Source organism: Pimephales promelas, chromosome 5 (assembly GCF_988280905.1).
Source record: "Pimephales promelas chromosome 5, fPimPro1.hap1.1, whole genome shotgun sequence".
Classification (NCBI taxonomy): Eukaryota; Metazoa; Chordata; class Actinopteri; order Cypriniformes; family Leuciscidae; genus Pimephales; species Pimephales promelas.
Window position 1 is genome coordinate 6,214,651 of NC_142773.1, and position 20,052 is coordinate 6,234,702.

Genomic DNA, 20,052 nt, shown 5'->3' on the forward strand with positions numbered 1-20,052 from the left:
TTAGAGCCCAGTGATCAAGTTGCTGTGGTAGATGATGGTGTTGATGATGAACCACACCACCAGCAACCCCACAACACTAATGCATGTCATCGTAGAGACCAGATTTGTGGCCAGATCTGATGTATGTATACTGAATATACAAAAAAAAATTTTAAATGTACAAAATTCAACAAATGTTAAAAGAAACAGATTTTGTGTTGAAATAAAGACATTTATTTTATTGAACATGATTAGTTTCTCATTTGAAATTGTGTTCTTTGGGGGGGAAAGAAACATTTTGGGGAAAGCTGCAAATCAAGAGAAAAAAAAAATCTTTAAATTATTGACGTTCATGTGAGTTCTGTAATAAATGCATGATTTGCTCTTGTCTTTCCCCCATTTTCTTTAGCTCCTCAACAATTGTTCCCAAGCTGGTCAACATCTTTTTTTCAAAGGACCTTCTGCGCCTCTCCTTAAGTCGCCGCCATCTCTCCAGATCTGGCCTTACCAGGGACTCAAGCACAGCAGTCCTTCTCTCGGCATGCTCTTCATAAGCCTCCAGAAATTGTAAGGGTTGTTGTGATCGTCTTTGCCTGTTTGTATTTGGTATGGTAGAGGTTCCTGGCTGTTCATCTATACTAGCACCTGCTGGCTGGTCTTGGGAAGATGATGTGGGCCTACTTTTGGAGGAGGTCTCTTCCAAACCCAGAGGTGTGGAGTGAATGGTGCCTGGTAATGCGGTACCGATTCCCGATGACCCAAACAACTCATCCATTAGCTGGTGGGGGTGAATTTCAAATGTAAAAAAAAAAAAAAAAAAAAATCAAATGTTTCATGCAAGACTAGAAAATGTTATTTCAGAAACAAAGTAAATCAGTCTTCAACTTACTGTATAGTACTCCCAGGTGATCTTCCCCTCCCCAGTTGCACGGCGCCTGTCTTTTACCCTTTTATAAGTGGTTAACATGTTTGCTAGTTTTTTCCTAATTTTCTCACTGGATAAGTTGTAGCCCTTTTGTGAGAAGGAGTTTTGCAATTTTTTATAGAAAGCCATTTTGTTCCTAAAATAAAGTTGCTGATGGGTTTTTGTAAGGTCCAGTAGAAATAGTGTCATTTGATGTGTTATTTCTGTAAAATGGAGGGGATAAGGAGATCAATAAATTAACACTACAAAACAAAGAAAAATGTAAATTAATCACAGCATTTACATGAATCTTCCTTATATTATTTGATGCAATACCTTGAGATTCATGCCTGTCTGACTGGAAGGAGGGGGATGAAGGTTGAATGGATTCCGAAGGGTTTCCACACATTGCACCAGGTTGCAGAGTGGCAGGCGGTGGGTACTTGACAGTGGAGGTAAGTAGTACAGGGGGCCTAGTGGGGCACTGGCTGGTTGATGGTGGTACAGGGGGCCTAGTGGGGCACTGGCTGGTTGATGGTTTCACAAAACTGAGGTTTAGGGGTACCGGTGACCTAGTGAGACATGGAAAACATGGAGCTGGGCCACTGAGGAGAGCTGTTTGGAGAGAAGATGTGGTCAGTGTCACTCAAGAAATAATTCCAGTATATTCTTGTTCATTTAGTAAATGTGTACCTTTTGTTTCAAAAGCTGATACTTGCTCCATGACTGAAGATAGGAACAATTGATCTGGGGGAATAAATGATAATTAAAACACTTGCACAAATCATTGGTGACTTGTAATTATTTCACAGTTATGCAGTTTACTTACCATTTTGCATCCTTTCAGCAATGTCCTTGGAAACTGTTAGCATGACAACATTACCTTTGCTGTCTAACACATTAATGGTTACATTGTCCATTTTGTAGTGTGTTACACAGGGTAATGCAGGTTATTTATATATCCCAAGGAACCATGGGACCATAGCCAACACCTGTTGCATTCATTATTACTAATAGTTAGCAACAAATGCAATGACCCTTTTAAGTCAACCAGTTTTGGCTCAACATTAATTAGTAGTGATTTCCATTGTTTTTGTGATTTAGTGATTTTGAGTAACTTTATGTATTTACCAAGGTATTAAAACACTTTTGAGATGTGTGTTTAAGTGGTGTTTTGGACAAGATAACATATTGGATATATATAAATTAGCAGTTTGACATGGGTGTTTCTGCTAATGCAAAATGATAAAAGTTACCTTTAGAAAATATATATATATTCCCTTTTTTAAAGAAGGTTTAGCAACATGATTTACAGTACCCTCCAGCTGAGCTCTTTTTAACATTTGAGACAAAACATCATTCATTTTCGTATACAAAAAACAAAAAAAACAAAAAAAAACACATTTCATAAGTTGAATATACAGCAAGTTGTTAGCAGTTTGTTAACCACATGCAGGTGAAGTATAAACACAGCAAAATAAACTAGAGAATATGAAGAAACCATATGAACAAATGGAGGAACATGATGTATTATGCATCATTTTTATATAAGCATACATTTAGAACCACATAAGATTGTATGTTTTACATACAAAAAATTATTAACTTAAAAAGATTAAAATTTGAGTTATTAAAAAAGCTCATTTGAATAGATTATGCAGCTGAAAAATAATGCCAAATAAACATACAAAACCCCTATTGGCTTTTAACAATAAAGTGAGTACAGTAAAACAATATTTCATAAATATGATTTATAAGATGAACTGTTTTAAAAGTCCATATGAGAATTTCTTGAGCTGAATTCGTGGCAATAAACTTGAAACACACGTCACCAGTGTTGTCAGTGAATCCGGCCAATCGTGGATCAGTTGTGTCGTCATCAGAACCTGTGCAGCCGCTCTTGAGAATCTGCGCTGGCTGAATCCTGCGGCTGCTCTTGGATCGCTCTCGCGGTACTTCGATAGCATACGTCACAGTCACGTGGAGTCAGCGCTGCATCAAGTCGGACAAAATTTCTAACCGGCATGCACTGTTTCAAGTCAGCCACCGATCGGTTTGCGCAGAGCTGCATGAAGTCGAACAAGCCTATTGCAAAGACGCATTATGCGTGTAAAAAATTCCTGCGGCGCGAATGAGGCGTAGAGCGTGAATTGAGCATTAAGCGCGAATGATTTAGTTAAGTGCCATTTGTGCATTCGCGCGTCTGCCGCCCGAGTTGAAAAATCTGAACTTTGGCGTCAATTCGCGCCACGTTAACCAATCAGGAGCCTGCTGCTTGCTCACATGGTGAAGTGTCTGGATGCTTCAATAAATTATTTTGTAATATGACTAAATGCATGGTGGGATTCTTATGCACAACAAAGCAAACATTTTATCACTTAAAACATTATTTCTATATACGAGACATGTTCATTTTGTATTGAATGTTATTCATTCCATATGTAGTGGGAGGCCGCTCTTGGGAAGCGAGCTCTACATATGCACAACTACGCCACCCTGATGAACAGGGAACTATTGATACTAATGAATTTAGTATTTCCACAAAAGGACACGGGAACGTTCTTATCGAGGAAGGGCCAGAGACATGGATACAAAAATACCAAAAATATTTTATTATAGTCAACAACAATCATAAGACAACATGAAAAGACCAGGGCCCGTATCCCTAAAGATTCTGAGAATCCTCTACTAAATATTCTAATAACTAAAACTAAAAATTAAAAAAAAAAAAAAACTAAAACTAAAAATTGCCAGGATATTTACAGTGATGTGAATAAGTTTGGACACCCATGCTAAAGTTGCCTAAAAAGAGGAATAAAAAATCTAAATAGGAATAAATAAATTCCCATAGTCAGGCAGATTTTTATTTTTAAAAGCCAGTTATTTCATGGATCCAGGATAATAAGCATCCTGATAAAGTTTCCTTGGCCTTTGGAATTAAAATATCCCCACATCATCACACACCATTCACCATGCCTTGAGATTGGCATGGTTTTAATCTCAAGGCATGGTGAACCCACTTCTTCCAAGCGGGCCAGGGCCGGCTAATCGAGCCGCGGCCGGGCACGGTTCGGAGCACTCACACTAGTCAAACGAGCCGCGCTTTGGTGGTCAAACGCACTCGGGCATGGTTCAAACTGGCTAGTGTGAGTACACCCTGAGACTACTATTTACAATCATATCATGCAAAACCGTGCAAATTATAGGCTACTTTGTTCTCAAATTGTTAATGTTCAACATCAGCATTGCATGACTACATTTAATGCCCTTCCGATATGTATCCTTGTTTTCGTATGGGTCAGGTTGCAGTCTCTTTTTTTCTTTTTTTCGAACAAAGTCTTTTGCATTTTACAGCGGGTGAATCTTCAGTTTTTACTGGTGATTGTCGTTTGAACGTTCCTTCCTGGATCTGCCATCAAATCGATATGTTTAATTATATCAAGTGCTGTCAAGAGAAAACGCTATAAATCTCTACCTCTAACATCCTCACACGCAATATAGCTTTTACTAGCTGAGATTCTTCTTTATGTGTTCAAAAATGACGCAAAGGCATACTCGAATTTCCAGCAGAAATCCACCAGTACGACTTAAAGGTTCTCTGAGCGATCCTGGGTGTTGTTGACGTTCGGAATATTTTCAAACAAATCGGAGGCTAGCTAGACCCTCCCTCCTCCGCATCTCATCTCCTCCCCCTCCCTTCCGTCCTTCCTGAAATAATTGTGAACGTGCATTTCTAGCTAATTATATCCTTGGGTGGGTTTGGCGAACATAAGCGTCAATTTAGAGGGGAAAATAAACAATTTAACGTTACCCACCTGTCCAGCAAAAACAGAGGAACCTGAATGTCGGACTGGAAGCCTTTCTGCCACCGGAGTTCTCGCCATCCTTCAAAAGCTTTGCTACCGATGTAAATTCGGAACTTCGCACGTTCTTTATCCGACTCCTTCTTCTTTTTAATTTGTTCCTCAAAACGACGTCTCTTTGGTCGTGTTTCGGCCATTTTTCAAACTTCCCTCTGATGCTTCGCTGCTCTCTTTCACACTCTTTCTCTTTCTTTCTCTTGCACGCGCACTAACCCCCCAGACCCACCCTCAAATACTTCTTGCCAGTGATTGGCTGGACACTGTTTGTTAGGTTTCGTGGTCCGGGTGAGACATGATTGTTTTTGTTGCCGTTTGTGGAGCCTGTGGTGTCTACAGAGATCGTGTTTTTTTACAGTGTGTTTAGAGGACAGGCAGCTAGCCGATAGTGAGGAAACGTTTGATGTACGTGGCAAAAAATGTTTTGGCCCCCACATCGCTTAGAGAACCTTTAATTCCACTGGAATTAAAAACATTATTACAACCTTACCGTTTTGAATCGAGCTAAGGCAAGGAGATAGATTTAAACACTGGCTTCTTATGTATTTGCTCAAAAAAGCTACAGACTGCAGCCTTAACTTTAAAGGGCACCTATTATGCCCCTTTTTATAAGATGTAATATTGGTCTCGGGTGTCCCCAGAATGTATTTGTCAAGTTTCAGCACAAAATACCCCACAGTTAATGTATTATAACCATTTGAAAATGTCATTTTTGGGGCCTGTTTTAAAAAGAGCTGTTTTGGTGAGTCAAAGTTATTTTGGGTTGAATTTTCTAATTTTATTAAACGCAATATGCTTCCGGGTTTTTCCTTGCTCTTCAAGGATGTACTGTTTGGCTTCTTTAATATACAAAAAGCTAAATTTGATGAGTATTTTATTATTAATTTATTGTTATTCCTTGCAAAATTTCACATTCACCGTAGTAAATTTAAGCAGCAGAATCCCTTATTCATTGTTTTTAGAAGAGAGGTTCAGCAATACATCCAAAGCATTCCATCATCCAAGAATCTTAAAGCTCTTAAGACCACAAACTTGTTTGAACTTTTTAATTTATTTTATTAGTGCAACTTTTTAATTTATTCAAATGCGTGAATTTATCTGTTCTGTTTTTGTTTTTTGTTTTGTTTGTTTTTTTATGTATACAGGCTATGAGCATATGTGCTGTTGCTTTCATTATTTTCCCTGTGTGCAGTTTGTACATTGTTGTAATCTACTTGTATTTTTGATACCTTGGCATTAATAATTAAAAAAAAAAGCTGTTTTGGTGTGTACCACCTTGTAACAAGGTTCAGGGAAGAAGAGGCAGGAACCGGATGACAATAAAAAAATAAAACTTTATTTAAACGAAATAAACAAATTACCTACTACCCAAAATAAAACAAACACCGGCCAGCAGCCCCTCGCTGACGACTGCTGGCTTACCAAAATAAAGTATAAAACACAAACAAAAGCAGCTGTTCCTCTCTCGATCATCCACTCCGTCGCTCCCACTTTATACCTCCGCTCCTTCGTGAGAGATACGAGACCGGTGTGCTTTGCAGGTGCTGCTCATTAGCAATCGCAACACCGGCCTCGCGACTTTATGTCACGTCCCTCGGCCGTCCTGCTCACTGCTTTGCAGACGACGTTCAAGTCTACCTCCCATTGAACATAAACGACCTTACTGCGATTAAAACTTTACAGAACTGTCTTGAGGAGGTGGTATCACGGTTGGACGGAAGTCTTAATAAAAACAAAACCGAAATTATAGTCTTTGGGAAACCAAACTGTCTGCAGGGCTGGGACAGTGCTGCGGCCCTCTGGATACATTCTCTCGCTCAAGCACAAAATATTTAGGAGTGATTCTTGATTGTAGTTTTAAATTTGACAAACAGGTCAGTGCAGTGGTAAAGAGTAGCTTTTATCATTTAAGACTATTTAGTAAAATCAAGCCCTATCTCCCCAAGAAAGACCTAGAGAGAGCAGTCCATGCCTTCGTGACATCGCAGCTGGACTATTGTAATTCCTTGTACTGCGGACTCGAACAGCGCTCTCTCCACCGCCTCCAAGGGGTACAGAATGCGGCTGCTCGGTTTCTGACAGGGAAAAGAAAGAGGGACCAAATTACCCCTGTACTGGCCTCATTACACTGGCTCCCTGTATCTTTTAGAGTGCAGTTTAAAATTTTATTAATAGTTTTTAAATGTTTAACTACTACTGCACCACCTTATCTTTCCGAAATGCTGTACTCTTACACCCCCGCCAGAGCATTAAGGTCAGCGGATCAGCTCCTTTTGACTGTCCCGAAAACTAGGCTCATCACCCGAGGGGATAGAGCGTTTTCAGTGGTAGGACTACGGCTCTGGAATAGCCTACCTATCTCCGTTAGATCCGCAGAATCTGTTGAGCAATTTAAAAGCAGCCTAAAAACACACCTGTTTTCCATAGCGTTCAACACTGATTAAGCAGGTTACTTTGGCCGTTCCACTACTGTATGTTTTATTTTCTATTACGTAATGATCCATTGTATTTTATTATTTTGTGATTGTTTTTTGATTAACTGATTTTATATGTACAGCACTTTGGTCAGCGGAAGCTGTTTTTAAATGTGCTTTATAAATAAACATGATTTGACTTGACTTGACATACCCCCATCATCCCTCACAGTCCGGGGGGGTACACGGAATGGTTATTTGATACATTTATGAAATTATAGAGTTGTAATCGTGTCCCCTACAAATGTGTTTGTAGTTTAAAAAACTGTGATAACGTTTTTTTAAACGGATAACGTGTGATAATAAAACTGTGATAACGTTTGCTACGTACAAATGAAATTACATTTATGCGAGGGACCCGTTGCGTCATGTTTACGTTACTTGTCGTACAGGTACTTATATGAGAAGATGGTTACAGAACATATAATATCTTAAAGGGATACTCCACCGGGTTTTCATATTAAACTATGTTATTCCCTTAATTGAGACGAGCTGATGCATACCTCTCGTCTCAGTGCATGCACTCTATCGCTCTGTATTGCCGCAAAACTATATTAGCACTTAGCTTAGCCCAGTGCATTAAATATGGGCCAAAAAGATAAGCGACTAAACACTTCCTCGTTTTCCCTATTTAAACACAGTTACTCGATTAGTGTAACTCGACCTAGGCTGGTGACACAAAATAAAACGTTGTGTTTTTCTAAGCGTTTAAAATTGATGACTATATTGTATGGCGGAATACCATAAAAAGTGAACAGTACTCTTACCGGCTCCCACTTTGTCGCATGTCACGTTGGCTGCATTGACGGAAATAAGAGGGAGGGGGAGAGCGAGGAAGCGGGAGCCGGTAAGAGGACTTTTCACGAGAGAAGGTATTATTGCGCCAAGTTGCAGTGCTCTAAAGCACTTTTTTATGGTATTGCGCCATACAACATAGTCATCAATTTTAAACGCTTAGAAAAACACAACGTTTTATTTTGTGTCACCAGCCTAGGTCGAGTTACACTAATCGAGTAACTGTGTTTAAATAGGGAAAACGAGGAAGTGTTTAGTCGCTTCTCTTTTTGGCCCATATTTAATGCACTGGGCTAAGCTAAGTGCTAACATAGTTTTGCGGCAATACAGAGCGATAGAGTGCACGCACTGAGACGAGAGGTATGCATCAGCTCGTCTCAATTAAGAGAATAACATAGTTTAATATGAAAACCCGGTGGAGTATCCCTTTAAAACAAATTTTATAAACAAGTTTTAAATTATATACAAAGACAACCTACGACAACGACAACAACTTTAGACGCATGTTGTTGAATTGGCTGACATCGACTGAAATGACTATTTGCTCAAAAATCAAAAAATACACTTACTTCTACTGGAGTTGATGTTGGATCGCGAACAGTAGGCAATGATCCACACTTGAGGATTAACTTTGAAGCAAGACCTGCTTTGAATTGACCCTCGTTCACAAAACAGTTTGAAAATGTTTCGCGCAAACATAAACCTATTTTGGAAGTTTAAGAGGTGCCTTTCCTTCGTAAATAAAATCCACCCACTGCGTTTTCAGTGGCTTTGATGTCGGAAGAAAGTGAAAACTACTATGTACATTATTACATCCCACAACAGAACACTTATGTTTCCAAGGAGACATTTTCGACAAGGCAGCACAAATCGTCAGAACACCGGCTGTCGTTGAAACAATTGAGGATGTTGTACAGATCCCCGAGGGCCGGGTCTATGCAAAAACCACTGTGTCAATCAAACCACGTTGGTGGGGCTTGCGCAATTATACGTCACATTGCACCAAATCTCAGAATAGCTCGTTCTGAGACAGCGCTTATGATTTATTGAAATTGTAAAAAAAAAAAAAACTGCGTGGATTTTTATCATTCTAGGGTGGTTTTGCTCACACACTGCCAACACATATTTATATTAAAAAAACATGTAAAAGTGAATTTTGCATAATAGGTGCCCTTTAAATGTACGGTAGAGTGGGGGAAAACATGACAAAAAGAAAATGTGACATTACAGTGAAACAAAACATAAATGTGACTAGACTTGCCACCCCACTTTTGTGTGACTATGGCAGGAGTTATTAACCAAATATTAAAATTGCTCAGCCGTCATAATTAATTAGTATTTTGAAATGAACTGAAAATATTTTTGTGCAAAGGGGGCGTTTTTCCCCAGCGGTGGGGTAAATTGCCTGTAACATATAATTAAGCTATGCAAACAAATATTTTGTCATAAATATATAAACAAACAAACATTAATTCATTACCCATTCACTGTTCATCCATGTAAATTTCACAGATGAATTCCCCTCGAGTCTCATTTGAACAATCTACATGTGCCCACTTTTGGGACTTTCGTGGCCTCTTGTATTTTATTCTTGGCTTAGGGGACAGCTCTTCTAGAATTGAAACAGTGTACTGTCCATCCACCCTGAGTCAGTCACTCCACCAATTGATCCAGCAGGGGCACTCATTCATTCATTTTCTTGGAAAAATGAACAGTGGTGGTACAAACTGCCCAGCGGTGTTCATGGAACAGGCAGCAGTGACAGTAAAGCCTCTTTCCATGCTTGTGACTCTTGCTACCTCCCTCTTCCCTTTTGAACCAACAATTTTGTTTGGCTTCTGTACATTCTGGACACCCACATCATCCATATTCCACAGACGGGTGGGGTTACCATTTTCGCCAATCCTATGGAGTTCGTTCTCATAAATACGGAAAAACAGGTCCACATTTGGTCTGTTGAACCCGACCATCCTTGATATGCTCGTCGCCTGTGGAGTCCTGACAGACAGGGTTCTGCTGCAGTCTTGTTAGAGAAGAAAGACATTGTTAAAATCAACAATTGTAAAACTTATTTATACATATGAGGCGAAAAATCTAAGGTATGAAAGGGTTACACAGACCTGTGGTGTCTCTTGAAAACACTCGGTCTCCTCTCTGGAGTCTTAGACAAGAAAGAAACATAGTAAAACTCAATTTTTATTCATCCAAGCAAGCCACTATAGATTCTTATTTACAGGGGGTAAAGTAAATAAATAAATAAAAATGCAAGGATTCACCGGTTGCACTTCTCCAAAAGTGGAGAGGTCAGAATCTAGTTCCTCCACAGGACTCCTTCCAGTCGAAGAAAAAATTGTTATTCTCTTCAATAAATTAAAGTGCAAATACATCAAATAATTAACATTATCAATCAGCCCAACATCACAAGTCTCTACAGCTCTGCTTGAGAAACAATTTTAAAAACCAATGAAAATCAGAGGAACTTACTTTTGAGCAATAGAAGCGAGATCACTCTTCATTTGAGAGGATTTCTAGAAAGAGGTTATATAAAGAAAAAAAAAAAAAACAGCAATTACAATCACTAAAACAAAATAGCACCCGGCAACTCAGTGCCCTAATTTTCGAAAGACATTTCCTGCAGCTCTGAACGCAAGCTACAACCCTCCAAAGCCCATTGATAAGGCTCTGCAGAAGAAATCTGGTTGTGAGCGCAATTTTCTGTCTCCAATTTCTCCCAAATTCCCCAGGGATTTTTCTGGAGCCGATTGCCTTCTTGAGCCGTTGAAGGCAGAGAAGCATAATTTATTCTCATGAACTGTATGATTTCTAGGCCATGACTTTTGTTATACTTTCTATGAATTCTTGCAGATAGATATAAATAAATATAACTCTAATTTGAATCTTATCAACAGCTATATGAGCACCCACACTAATGTTACCGCACCAGCTAACAACACAACATTTAGGCTACGTCCACATTAATCCGGATACATTTGAAAACGGGGTTTTCGTTTACAAACGCCCTCCGTCCACACTAGTGTTTTCAGGCCTTTTCTGACGTTTCAGTGTGGATGAGAAACTTCTAAATTCACTTTACTGCGCATGCGTGAAACTTCACAAAAGCTCACTGAGACGTTACAGAGGGGGAAATAAATATTAAAGTTATCGCGCAATTCTTCTAACAGGATCATTTTATTTAGCAAAATATCTCACCATCACTGATGCATCCAGGTCGCATTCAGTCACCATATTTGGTCTAAAACGCAACTCCTGTTTTGCCGCAGGACAGCAAATGTGAGTACATTATCTGTCATCTTTGCAGTACTGTGCTATGAAGAATAGCACATATTAAGTAACATAGAAAGTAACATATTTTATCAACAGTGTAAAAATGAATAACACATAACACGCACAATATCGATAAACATGAATATCTATTGGTACTACATGAATCACATGACTAAACTTACATCATCGTTTTGAAATACCTTCGGTTTCCACACTACAACGCGAAAATGGCGTTTTCAAATTTATGCACTTTGGAGAGCGTTTTCCAAACGATACGTTTTTGGTGACTTAAAACGGCGTCTCAGTGTGGACGGAAGGCCAAAACGGAGAGAAAAATATACGTTTTCAAACGAAAACGTATTAATGTGGACATGGCCTTATTTTGCCAAAAACATGTTTCAGCAACGCAGTCTCATCCCAAAAAGTCATATAACTGACGTTTTTGGACGTCTTTTGACCATACGTCAATATTCGCCTTTTTAGAGCCCCCTTAAACATCGGTAGATGAGGTTATGGGATCCTAACTCTACCCCAGACCTAAACCTAACCCGTCACCTAACTGACGTTAAAGGTAAAGCGTCAGTTCTATGACGGCCCGGGATCGCCATCTACCGACGTTTAAGGTCCCAAGACGTCCCAAGACGTCAGTTATATGACTTTTTGGGATGAGACTGCGTTGGTTTCAGCCCATAAAATTTCTAAGTTTATACTTCTCTGCCACTGCAATATCCATCTCCAGAAAAAAACCCTGCTAATAAATATTAAAATTAGGAATACTTACGATTGATGATAATGTCTTTCAGACGTGCGTTTTCATTTTTAAGAGAATGGACTTCATTTCTCAACTCCTGCAAATTTCTTTGCATTTGGTTTGAGTTTCCTGCTCTCCCACATCTGCTCGTCCAAGTGTTTTCTAAATTCAGCAGCTGTCTACGTGAAGACAGAGAGAGACAGAGAGACGATCAACAGCTAATTGTTATATAACTTCTTTTGTAAATGGTTGATTCTTATTAGCTGGGAGGATTTCACGAGAGGTGAAAGATGAAGGTGGCAAGAAGTAAAGGGCAAAAATACCCTCTACTTGGTTACATGTAACTGGTTGTCCAGCCTCCTGATGTATTCCTTACTTAAAACATGAAACTTCCACATCTTGTACTTCATGTAATGTATGTAACACGCCACACACTGGCTGTCATCATTTAGGCTACTTTTTTTAGAGGGTGGCGTGGCACTATGTCCTCTTCATCCCCAATACGCTCCTCCTCTTGGCTGGACCGCTGGGAGGGAGAGAGAAATCTTTACTGTATTGTAATGTAATAACACACTGGATGCAGACTGGTAGTGTACCTTGTTCTTTGAAGGTCTGTCATGACAGACCTCATCCTCCTCCTCCTCCGCCTTCTCCTCCTCATTGTATTTAGAAGAACATCTCTTTTTTACGTCAACCTATGGAGGGAGAGGGAGAAACAGAGGACACAGTTCACTATTGTGCTGGTTTCATACCTTGTAACAGCTGCTGTAAAAAACAATTTGTTGGTCCTTGGGCAAGACACTTCACCCAATCCCTATGTGTGAATTGTTGGTGGTGGTCAGAGGGAACGCTGGCGCAGATGCGAGCAGTCAGTCTACCCCAGGGGAAATTGTGGCTACAAATGTAGCTTACCACCATCAGCTTGGAGTGAATGAACCCCCTTCCTTTTCATGTGTGAAGCGCTTTGGGTGTGACTTGTGTCTTATGAAAAGCTATACAAATAAGATTCCCTTATCCCCCTCAAAAATATTACTAATCATGAATGTATTGTAATGTAACCAGTGTTGGGTGTAACTAATTACTAAGTAATTTGTTAATGTAATTTAATTACTTTTCCCCTGAAAATGTAAAGTAAGGGATTACTCTTAATTTATCTGTAATTTAATTACAGTTACTTCTGATGTAATTGAGGTAAATACTGTGTATAGATCAATCCGATCTCACAGTGATTCATATGGCTGAAGGTGGCAGACGGCCAGCTTCCTCAGTCTCCGGAGCTCGCTAGTAGGTGCCTTCTTTGACGATGGCGGCTTCTTCCCAGGACAGCGGATGCGTGTAGCTCGCTGAATGATGAAGAATCAACTTCCGAGCCTGGGAGAGCCAGTTTTATACACTGTAGCCACGCCTCTTTCGGCGGGCTCTGACGCAATGAGCGAGCGCCGTCCGCTCATTGGCCGCGGGCTCAGCGCTGCTCGCCCATAGGTTCGTGCATTCTCTCTGAGCGAACCAATGAGCTGCTAGCTAGCCCCGCTCACGGTCTGCCTCAGAGAGACTGCGTTGACAATGATTACAAAATTATGGAATAATTTTTTGGCTTCAACTTCTCAGCAAAGATGAATCTTTCCCGAAGCTAGCTTACGCAATACGAGAGAACCTCTCGTAAGAAAACTCCCGACTCTCCCGATTGCCACTCCGCTACTGCCACCTTGCACATATATTTTGTCAACAAAGCACATGAACTCATCATACACGACACAAGTACAAACCTATACACATTAAGAAAAAAGAGATAGAGGGGGGAGATAACTTTAAGTAAAGCAACAATTGGTGGAGTCAGTGACCATTTTCTTTGTTGCCTTCTCAGTCTGCCCCTGCTGCTCACAGTACTTTGAGTTCGGGATGCGAGGACGTTTTGTTTGCCCTTGCTGTGTGCAGTCTTTCTCCATCTCGATCTCACGCAGTTTAATTTGGAGAGTTTTTTCAAATTCTGGTGCAATAAAGTTTAAATGTTATCAGGAACTGCAAACATTTGTCTAATCATGTACGATATCAAATAAACCGGAGAAGACGTGAGTGGAGTGATGATTTTGCAGATTTTTTATTTTGCACTCCTGGCATAAACTAAGAAATTAATGTCACTGCAAACCAGTTTAAATCATAAACAGTGGTGAAATATCAAAGCTGGAGTCTTAAATGTTTCTAATTATTTTGAGTTTGTCTAAATAAGGTAAGTGTGTGATGTTTAAATGAGTTATTAAGGTAGAACGGCTATAATCTGGAATTGATGAGTAACGTTAAGGGGTTAATGAACTGTGTGTCAAGATCCTGTCGGCACTTGGGTTCATCTCTGTAATTTATAAAAGGTACCCAGTAAGATCCATTTTGTCAACAAAGCCTAACTTGAATATTTACAAAGAAAAAAAAAACCTAACCCATGTAGCACTTTAACAATTCCAAAAGCTAGTTTGTAACAGCCAAAACAGCCATGAAATATATAATATTTTCATGTTGGGACAGTACTCTGACACAGGCCATGTAGATGTATTCTGATACATATCCAAATAGGTATGTATATATATATATATATATATATATATATATATATTTACCTGAGAATGTTTGCTTCTTGATGATGACTCTCATGAGACTGGCACAAGTTGGACTGGTTATGCTGCCCTCTTTCATCAATATTGTTCACATCATTAACACTCTAAAAAAAGGTACATAAATGTTCAATCTGAATGATGCTTGCTGATGGAAGTCCAAAGTGATGCATGCAAACAAAGTCTAAATTAAAAAATAACAATAACGCTTTTATGAGGGGTGTTTGATTTTAAGTCTATATTATTATTTTATTATTTATATTATACTTATTATTTAAGTCTATATATATATATATATATATATATATTAAATAAACTGATGTTAACACAACATTTTATACCTACCCATTCAACTATTTCCTGCACTTGGTCTTCCATTTTTTGCCTCTTTGCTGGTCTCGGGCACGAAGAATAATGGACACTGAAATTTTCCTTTGTTGCCTCATTATTATTGCAATTAACTGGAAGCTAAGAGACACAAAGTTGTTGTTAATATCATCACCTTACAAGATTAAGTAAAAGACAATTCAAAATTGCGGCTTCATGATTATTATTAATTAATACTTTTTCCAGTACATATTACTTCTTTATAACCATCAAATATACTGAATAACAATTTTACCAGTGTTTTCCTTCTCCTGTAATCAGTTACTCTTGGTAATTCAGAACCATTTATGCACATATAGTTTTTGTAACAAGCTCGAGCTGAATTCTGCAAAGAAAGAGATAAATATTACAAAATAAAGCAGGTTGGAATTCTAAGCTGAAATCCCATGCACATTCAATAATACATAATTAATAGTATTTGTTGCAGATCTGGCTGCAGTCTTCAAACAATGCAGGACAAAACTTAAAACAATTCTTAAAACAGCAATTAAAAATATAATTCAGTATTACCTCTTTATTTTCTGTACGTAGCTTCCTAAAGCGGCGACATACTGTCGTTTTTGGAATCTCATTATCTTGTGAGTTGAGGTAAGATTTGTACTTCTTCATTTCTGTCACTTCAGTGTCCTAGGTTAGCCAATGTTCCGGTGACGGAAATAACAAGTTTACGTAATACTTCAATAAAAAAATAAATCACATATATTTCACAGTGCATACATTTCGACCAATCAGAGAACAGCTTTTCAAAACAAACTCACAGGTAATTGTCCAATCACACACTGCCATTTGAAAGTACAAGTTGGGCGGGCAAAGGATACTGTGCTATTCCAACTATTAGGCCTACGGATATTTCAAAAGACAGACATCATGTCGTTTCCAAAATTTGCATTATATTATTTTCCTGACTCTGATCTTGTGAAGGTGGACACCACCGATATAGTAAGAAGAGAACACAGACGACCAGAATATCAGGTCAGCTCCCGCGATCAACTTAGAAGTGAAGAGGGCTACGTAGAGGTGCGACTGCCAAGTCGCTGCCGACGTGGAGAAGGCAAGATACTGGCAGCCAAAATATTACTTTTTGGTGGTAAGTTTATCATTGTTCGTGATTATAAGTGGCTTTAATCTCACTTTTGGTTCAGAAAATATTTTCACACGTTGATGCCGATGCTCTATGTGGATTACTGACATTAAACGAGCGCAGAAGTCACTCGTCGTCATCTGCATCACACATCTACATCATTCACTGGTCAAGCTTTGGCGGGACAAAAATGCGCTTGACAGAAAACAGCGCGCAAGTTCTTCTTGCACTTGATGTTTAAACTGACAGGACTTGCAAATTGATAAACTCTCACACTATGATGGTTAAACTTTGCATTTAATCTGCGAATCACAAGCCTTACGGGCCAGGGAACTGCTGGCACGTAGCCTACTGATCACGAATCACGGATTAACTACGATCCCTATAAGTGACATCGCACATCCTTGCGATGTGACTATCGTGGATTCGCACATCGCGATATCGATGTTAAAGTGATACATCGTGCAGCCCTAAATGTAACTGCAATAAAGTGAAAAATATCATAAATGTTAATTTCTTAGATGATGGAGAACCCTGCCAGGAGACCCATGTTGATCCAGTTCAGAAAGGGAATCTATTCTGCAATATATGTGAGATTCATTTCAGCAACACATCCAGTTACAAAAGACATGAGAGACAACAGCATGGCAGGGAGGAACCAATGTTGTGCATCGATTCCGTCAATGGAATTTCTGTAACAACAAAAGAATCCCATGGGGTGAGATTTCCTATACATGTGCAAAAGTCTTCAGTAATTAAATATTTTGCCTGTGAAGGGTTTCATGGGCATAGCTGCAAATAGTGGAAACCCTGGGAAAGAGTGTTTTCACTTAGAAAGGACTAGGACAGCAACATCATATAGTCCCCCAGAAGCACTGTGCAATGAGTCCTTGCAGGAGATGATAGAAAAAGGACTTATTTCTAAAACCAGACAAGAAGAATGTACATTGTTAAACCAAAAAGCTTGCTCCGAGGATGTTGACTGTGTATTTCCCATTTTCTGGGGTGAGAAAGGCCTCTCTGAACGCTATATTTACTTTTCTGTGTATACTGGCCAAAAAGACAATTGGTGTAAGCTGGGAAGAACAATCTGCACCTTTGACAGTAAAACAGGTAAATGGCACTGCTGGTGCAAAGTAGGGCAGCCCCCGACTAAAGATATTATTAGTCGACTACATTTTAGCAATTAGTCGAATAATCGTTCATTTATGATATTAATATAAAAGCTTGCGTATATACATGGGAAGGTAGTCCAAGTTGAAGTTTAACACTTCCATATGACAGAAAATACTAAAGCATGATATTAGCGTGTTCAAACTGAAAATTAAGCGCTTAAAACAGAATAGTAAAGCGTTTAAAGTATACAGCGCTTACGACACGTTATAGACGCTTTCATCAGACGCGTTGCCATGGTGATGAGCTAGCCCAAAGTTAACTTCCGTTCTGTTCGTTTATTAGTGTTTACTGGATAATATGGCATTCACTACAAATGCAGTGAAAGTTAAGGTGATGAGCAGGTTGTTGAGCTGTGGGGTGCAACCTGACCTAGGGCACAAACGCAATTTTTAAAAACAAAAATGTCAAGGTTTCCTATGAGGGAGACGGCGGTATTAAAATAGCCTATGTTTATCTGAGTGATAACCGGTACAGTGTTTCCCATACATTTATTAGTGGCAGCCCACCACATTATCAGCGCTGACCGCCACATATTGATTTCCGTGTTAACAATTTACGATGGGAAAAGTTGTAATTGCACATAGTTATAGGCATCTAAAGATTTATATGCCATAAGTTTCTCTTTACGATCGGTTTCTCTATAAGGTAGGTGTAGAAGTCAGGCCACTCACCCGAGGTAACGTGACGTTATAATCCTGTCAGATCGTCCATGCATTGAGTGAGCGTGTAGGCGGCTACGTGTCGGCCAATCTGGTTCTGTCCGTTAAAAATAACTTTTGGAAATAACAATCGCGGTCCTGGACACTGAGTGACTTTACACATTAAGATAATATCGGATTTTCTCCAGTCATTGTTAAAAAAACAAGCTAACAATCCTTGCTAACTAGCGTTAGTGAAGCAGCCAGAGGGATCTTTCTGCCTCCACCTAAGCTCCGCCCACAAAAAAACGTCACCATGTTTACTAACTGTAAAAGGGTCTATAAGTTTGCAATAACAATAGTGGTCTTTGCAGATAAAAAGGAAAGGAATGTAGACGGTAGTGTTAATTTCGTTAATGAAAACTAAACGAAAATATTTTCGTCAACGCACATTTTTCACCGAACGAAAAATAGACGAGACGAGACTAAAATCCCCACTAATAAACAATAACTGGGACTAAATCAGAAATAATTTTCATAGACTAATAAAGACGAGACGAAATGCAGTTCGGTAAATAAAGACTGGGCTAAAATCTATGGACATTTTAGTTCACGAACAAAGACGAGACGAAAATTACATATTATTATATGATATGGTTTTGTCAAATCCTGTCTCCTCCTCCGCCTCCTCCTCGTCAGCTCTTCCGCCACACACACCCACGTTCAAACCTGGAGCGGGCGGGCACAGTCAGAGTAGCCGACACAACACATGGAGCAGACGGGAGCTGGATTCACGGTGAGGCGGCGGCGACAGGTTAAAAGTAAAACATGCTTTGCACGGGGCTCGGGAGAAAGAAGAGACGTGATATATGGACACATTTTGTTACAATGATAAACTAACTAATGATGGCTAACTTTCATAGCATTTAGTATCCAGGCTGGCTATGTTGCGTTAGCTTCTTAGCACGTAGCGACCGTAGCCACTTGTTGATAGAATTGTATGTGAAGTTAAATTTATGCTAACTTAGATATGTTATACTGGCCGGGCAACTATAGTTTCAGTTAAATTTGATTAAAGCAGACAGACGCTTTAAAAAGATTAGTTAAAAAGATTTCATACGTTCTAGCAATCTATGCCTTGTTTCACCTTAAATACTGTACCTTTATATACCATGTGAACTAGCTGGCAGGAAAGCACTTTTGTTGTATCAGTTGGAGGTTTTTTTTTTTTTCACAACATTGACCTCAAATCTATTTATTTTATTATTCTATGTGAACTAGCTTTAAACAGCCAGCACTTGTGTTAAGTTCATAATACACTTTATTTTATTTATTTGTTTCCTTTGTCAGGTGTATTTTATTTGTTTTAATGCAAGCATTTGTGTTTGTGTCTTTGAACCTTAACAATGTTCAAAATAAATATGCAAATATTGTCAGAACATCTTCCATGTCTGCATGTGTTCCTTAAAATTGTGTTTTTTTATCAAAAAGATGAGTGAAAATGTTGAAATGTGAAATAATTTTAGGAAATGTTAAATATTATCTGCTGACAAAAAAGTAAAAGGTTAAAATGATGTCCTGACTAAAACTAGACTAAAATGTTGACAGTTTTTTTTTTTGACTAAAACTAAACGAATACAATTATGTTTTCTTGGACTAAAATAAAGACTAAAATGCTCGACTTATAGTCGACTAAAACTAGACTAAATAAAAATGGGATGATGTCGACTAAATGTGATAAAAACTAACAAGCGATGCTGAAACTGGACTAAAACTGAAACTAAATTTAAAAATGACTGGTAAAATTAACACTAGTAGACGGGGGCTTTTTTAACTGTTGCCGTGTGCGTAACTAGGCAACCATGTTGTCTTTCGTTGCATGACTTCTTCGTAGTATGTCCCAGAACGTGCATACTCTTTTGCTACATACTCAAAAGAGTACATACTTTTAGGTCGTAGTATAAGTAGGCGAATTGGGACGCAGCATGACAGTCAGGCGGATCTGGCGGCTTGAGGGCGGGTCCGCCACGGACTCCTTTGCTGTATGGGTACCGGGAGCAGGAGCGTCGCGGGAGCAGAAGTGAAAGCGGGGGTTACCATCATATATTCCGGGAGACAC

At 39.1% G+C, this 20,052-nt stretch overlaps 1 protein-coding gene across 1 annotated transcript; it reads right to left on the bottom strand.

Moving 5' to 3' along the window:
* Nucleotides 1-256: 256 nt before the first annotated feature.
* LOC120470811 (uncharacterized) lies at nucleotides 257-4,816 on the bottom strand. Its single transcript, XM_089130845.1, has 5 exons — nucleotides 4,699-4,816; nucleotides 1,577-1,630; nucleotides 1,220-1,498; nucleotides 869-1,107; nucleotides 257-757 (listed from the first exon to the last, which is right to left on the bottom strand). The coding sequence occupies exons 2-5, from the start codon at nucleotides 1,605-1,607 to the stop codon at nucleotides 320-322; spliced, it is 987 nt and encodes a 328-aa protein (XP_088986971.1). The 5' UTR covers nucleotides 1,608-1,630; nucleotides 4,699-4,816; the 3' UTR covers nucleotides 257-319.
* Nucleotides 4,817-20,052: the final 15,236 nt, after the last annotated feature.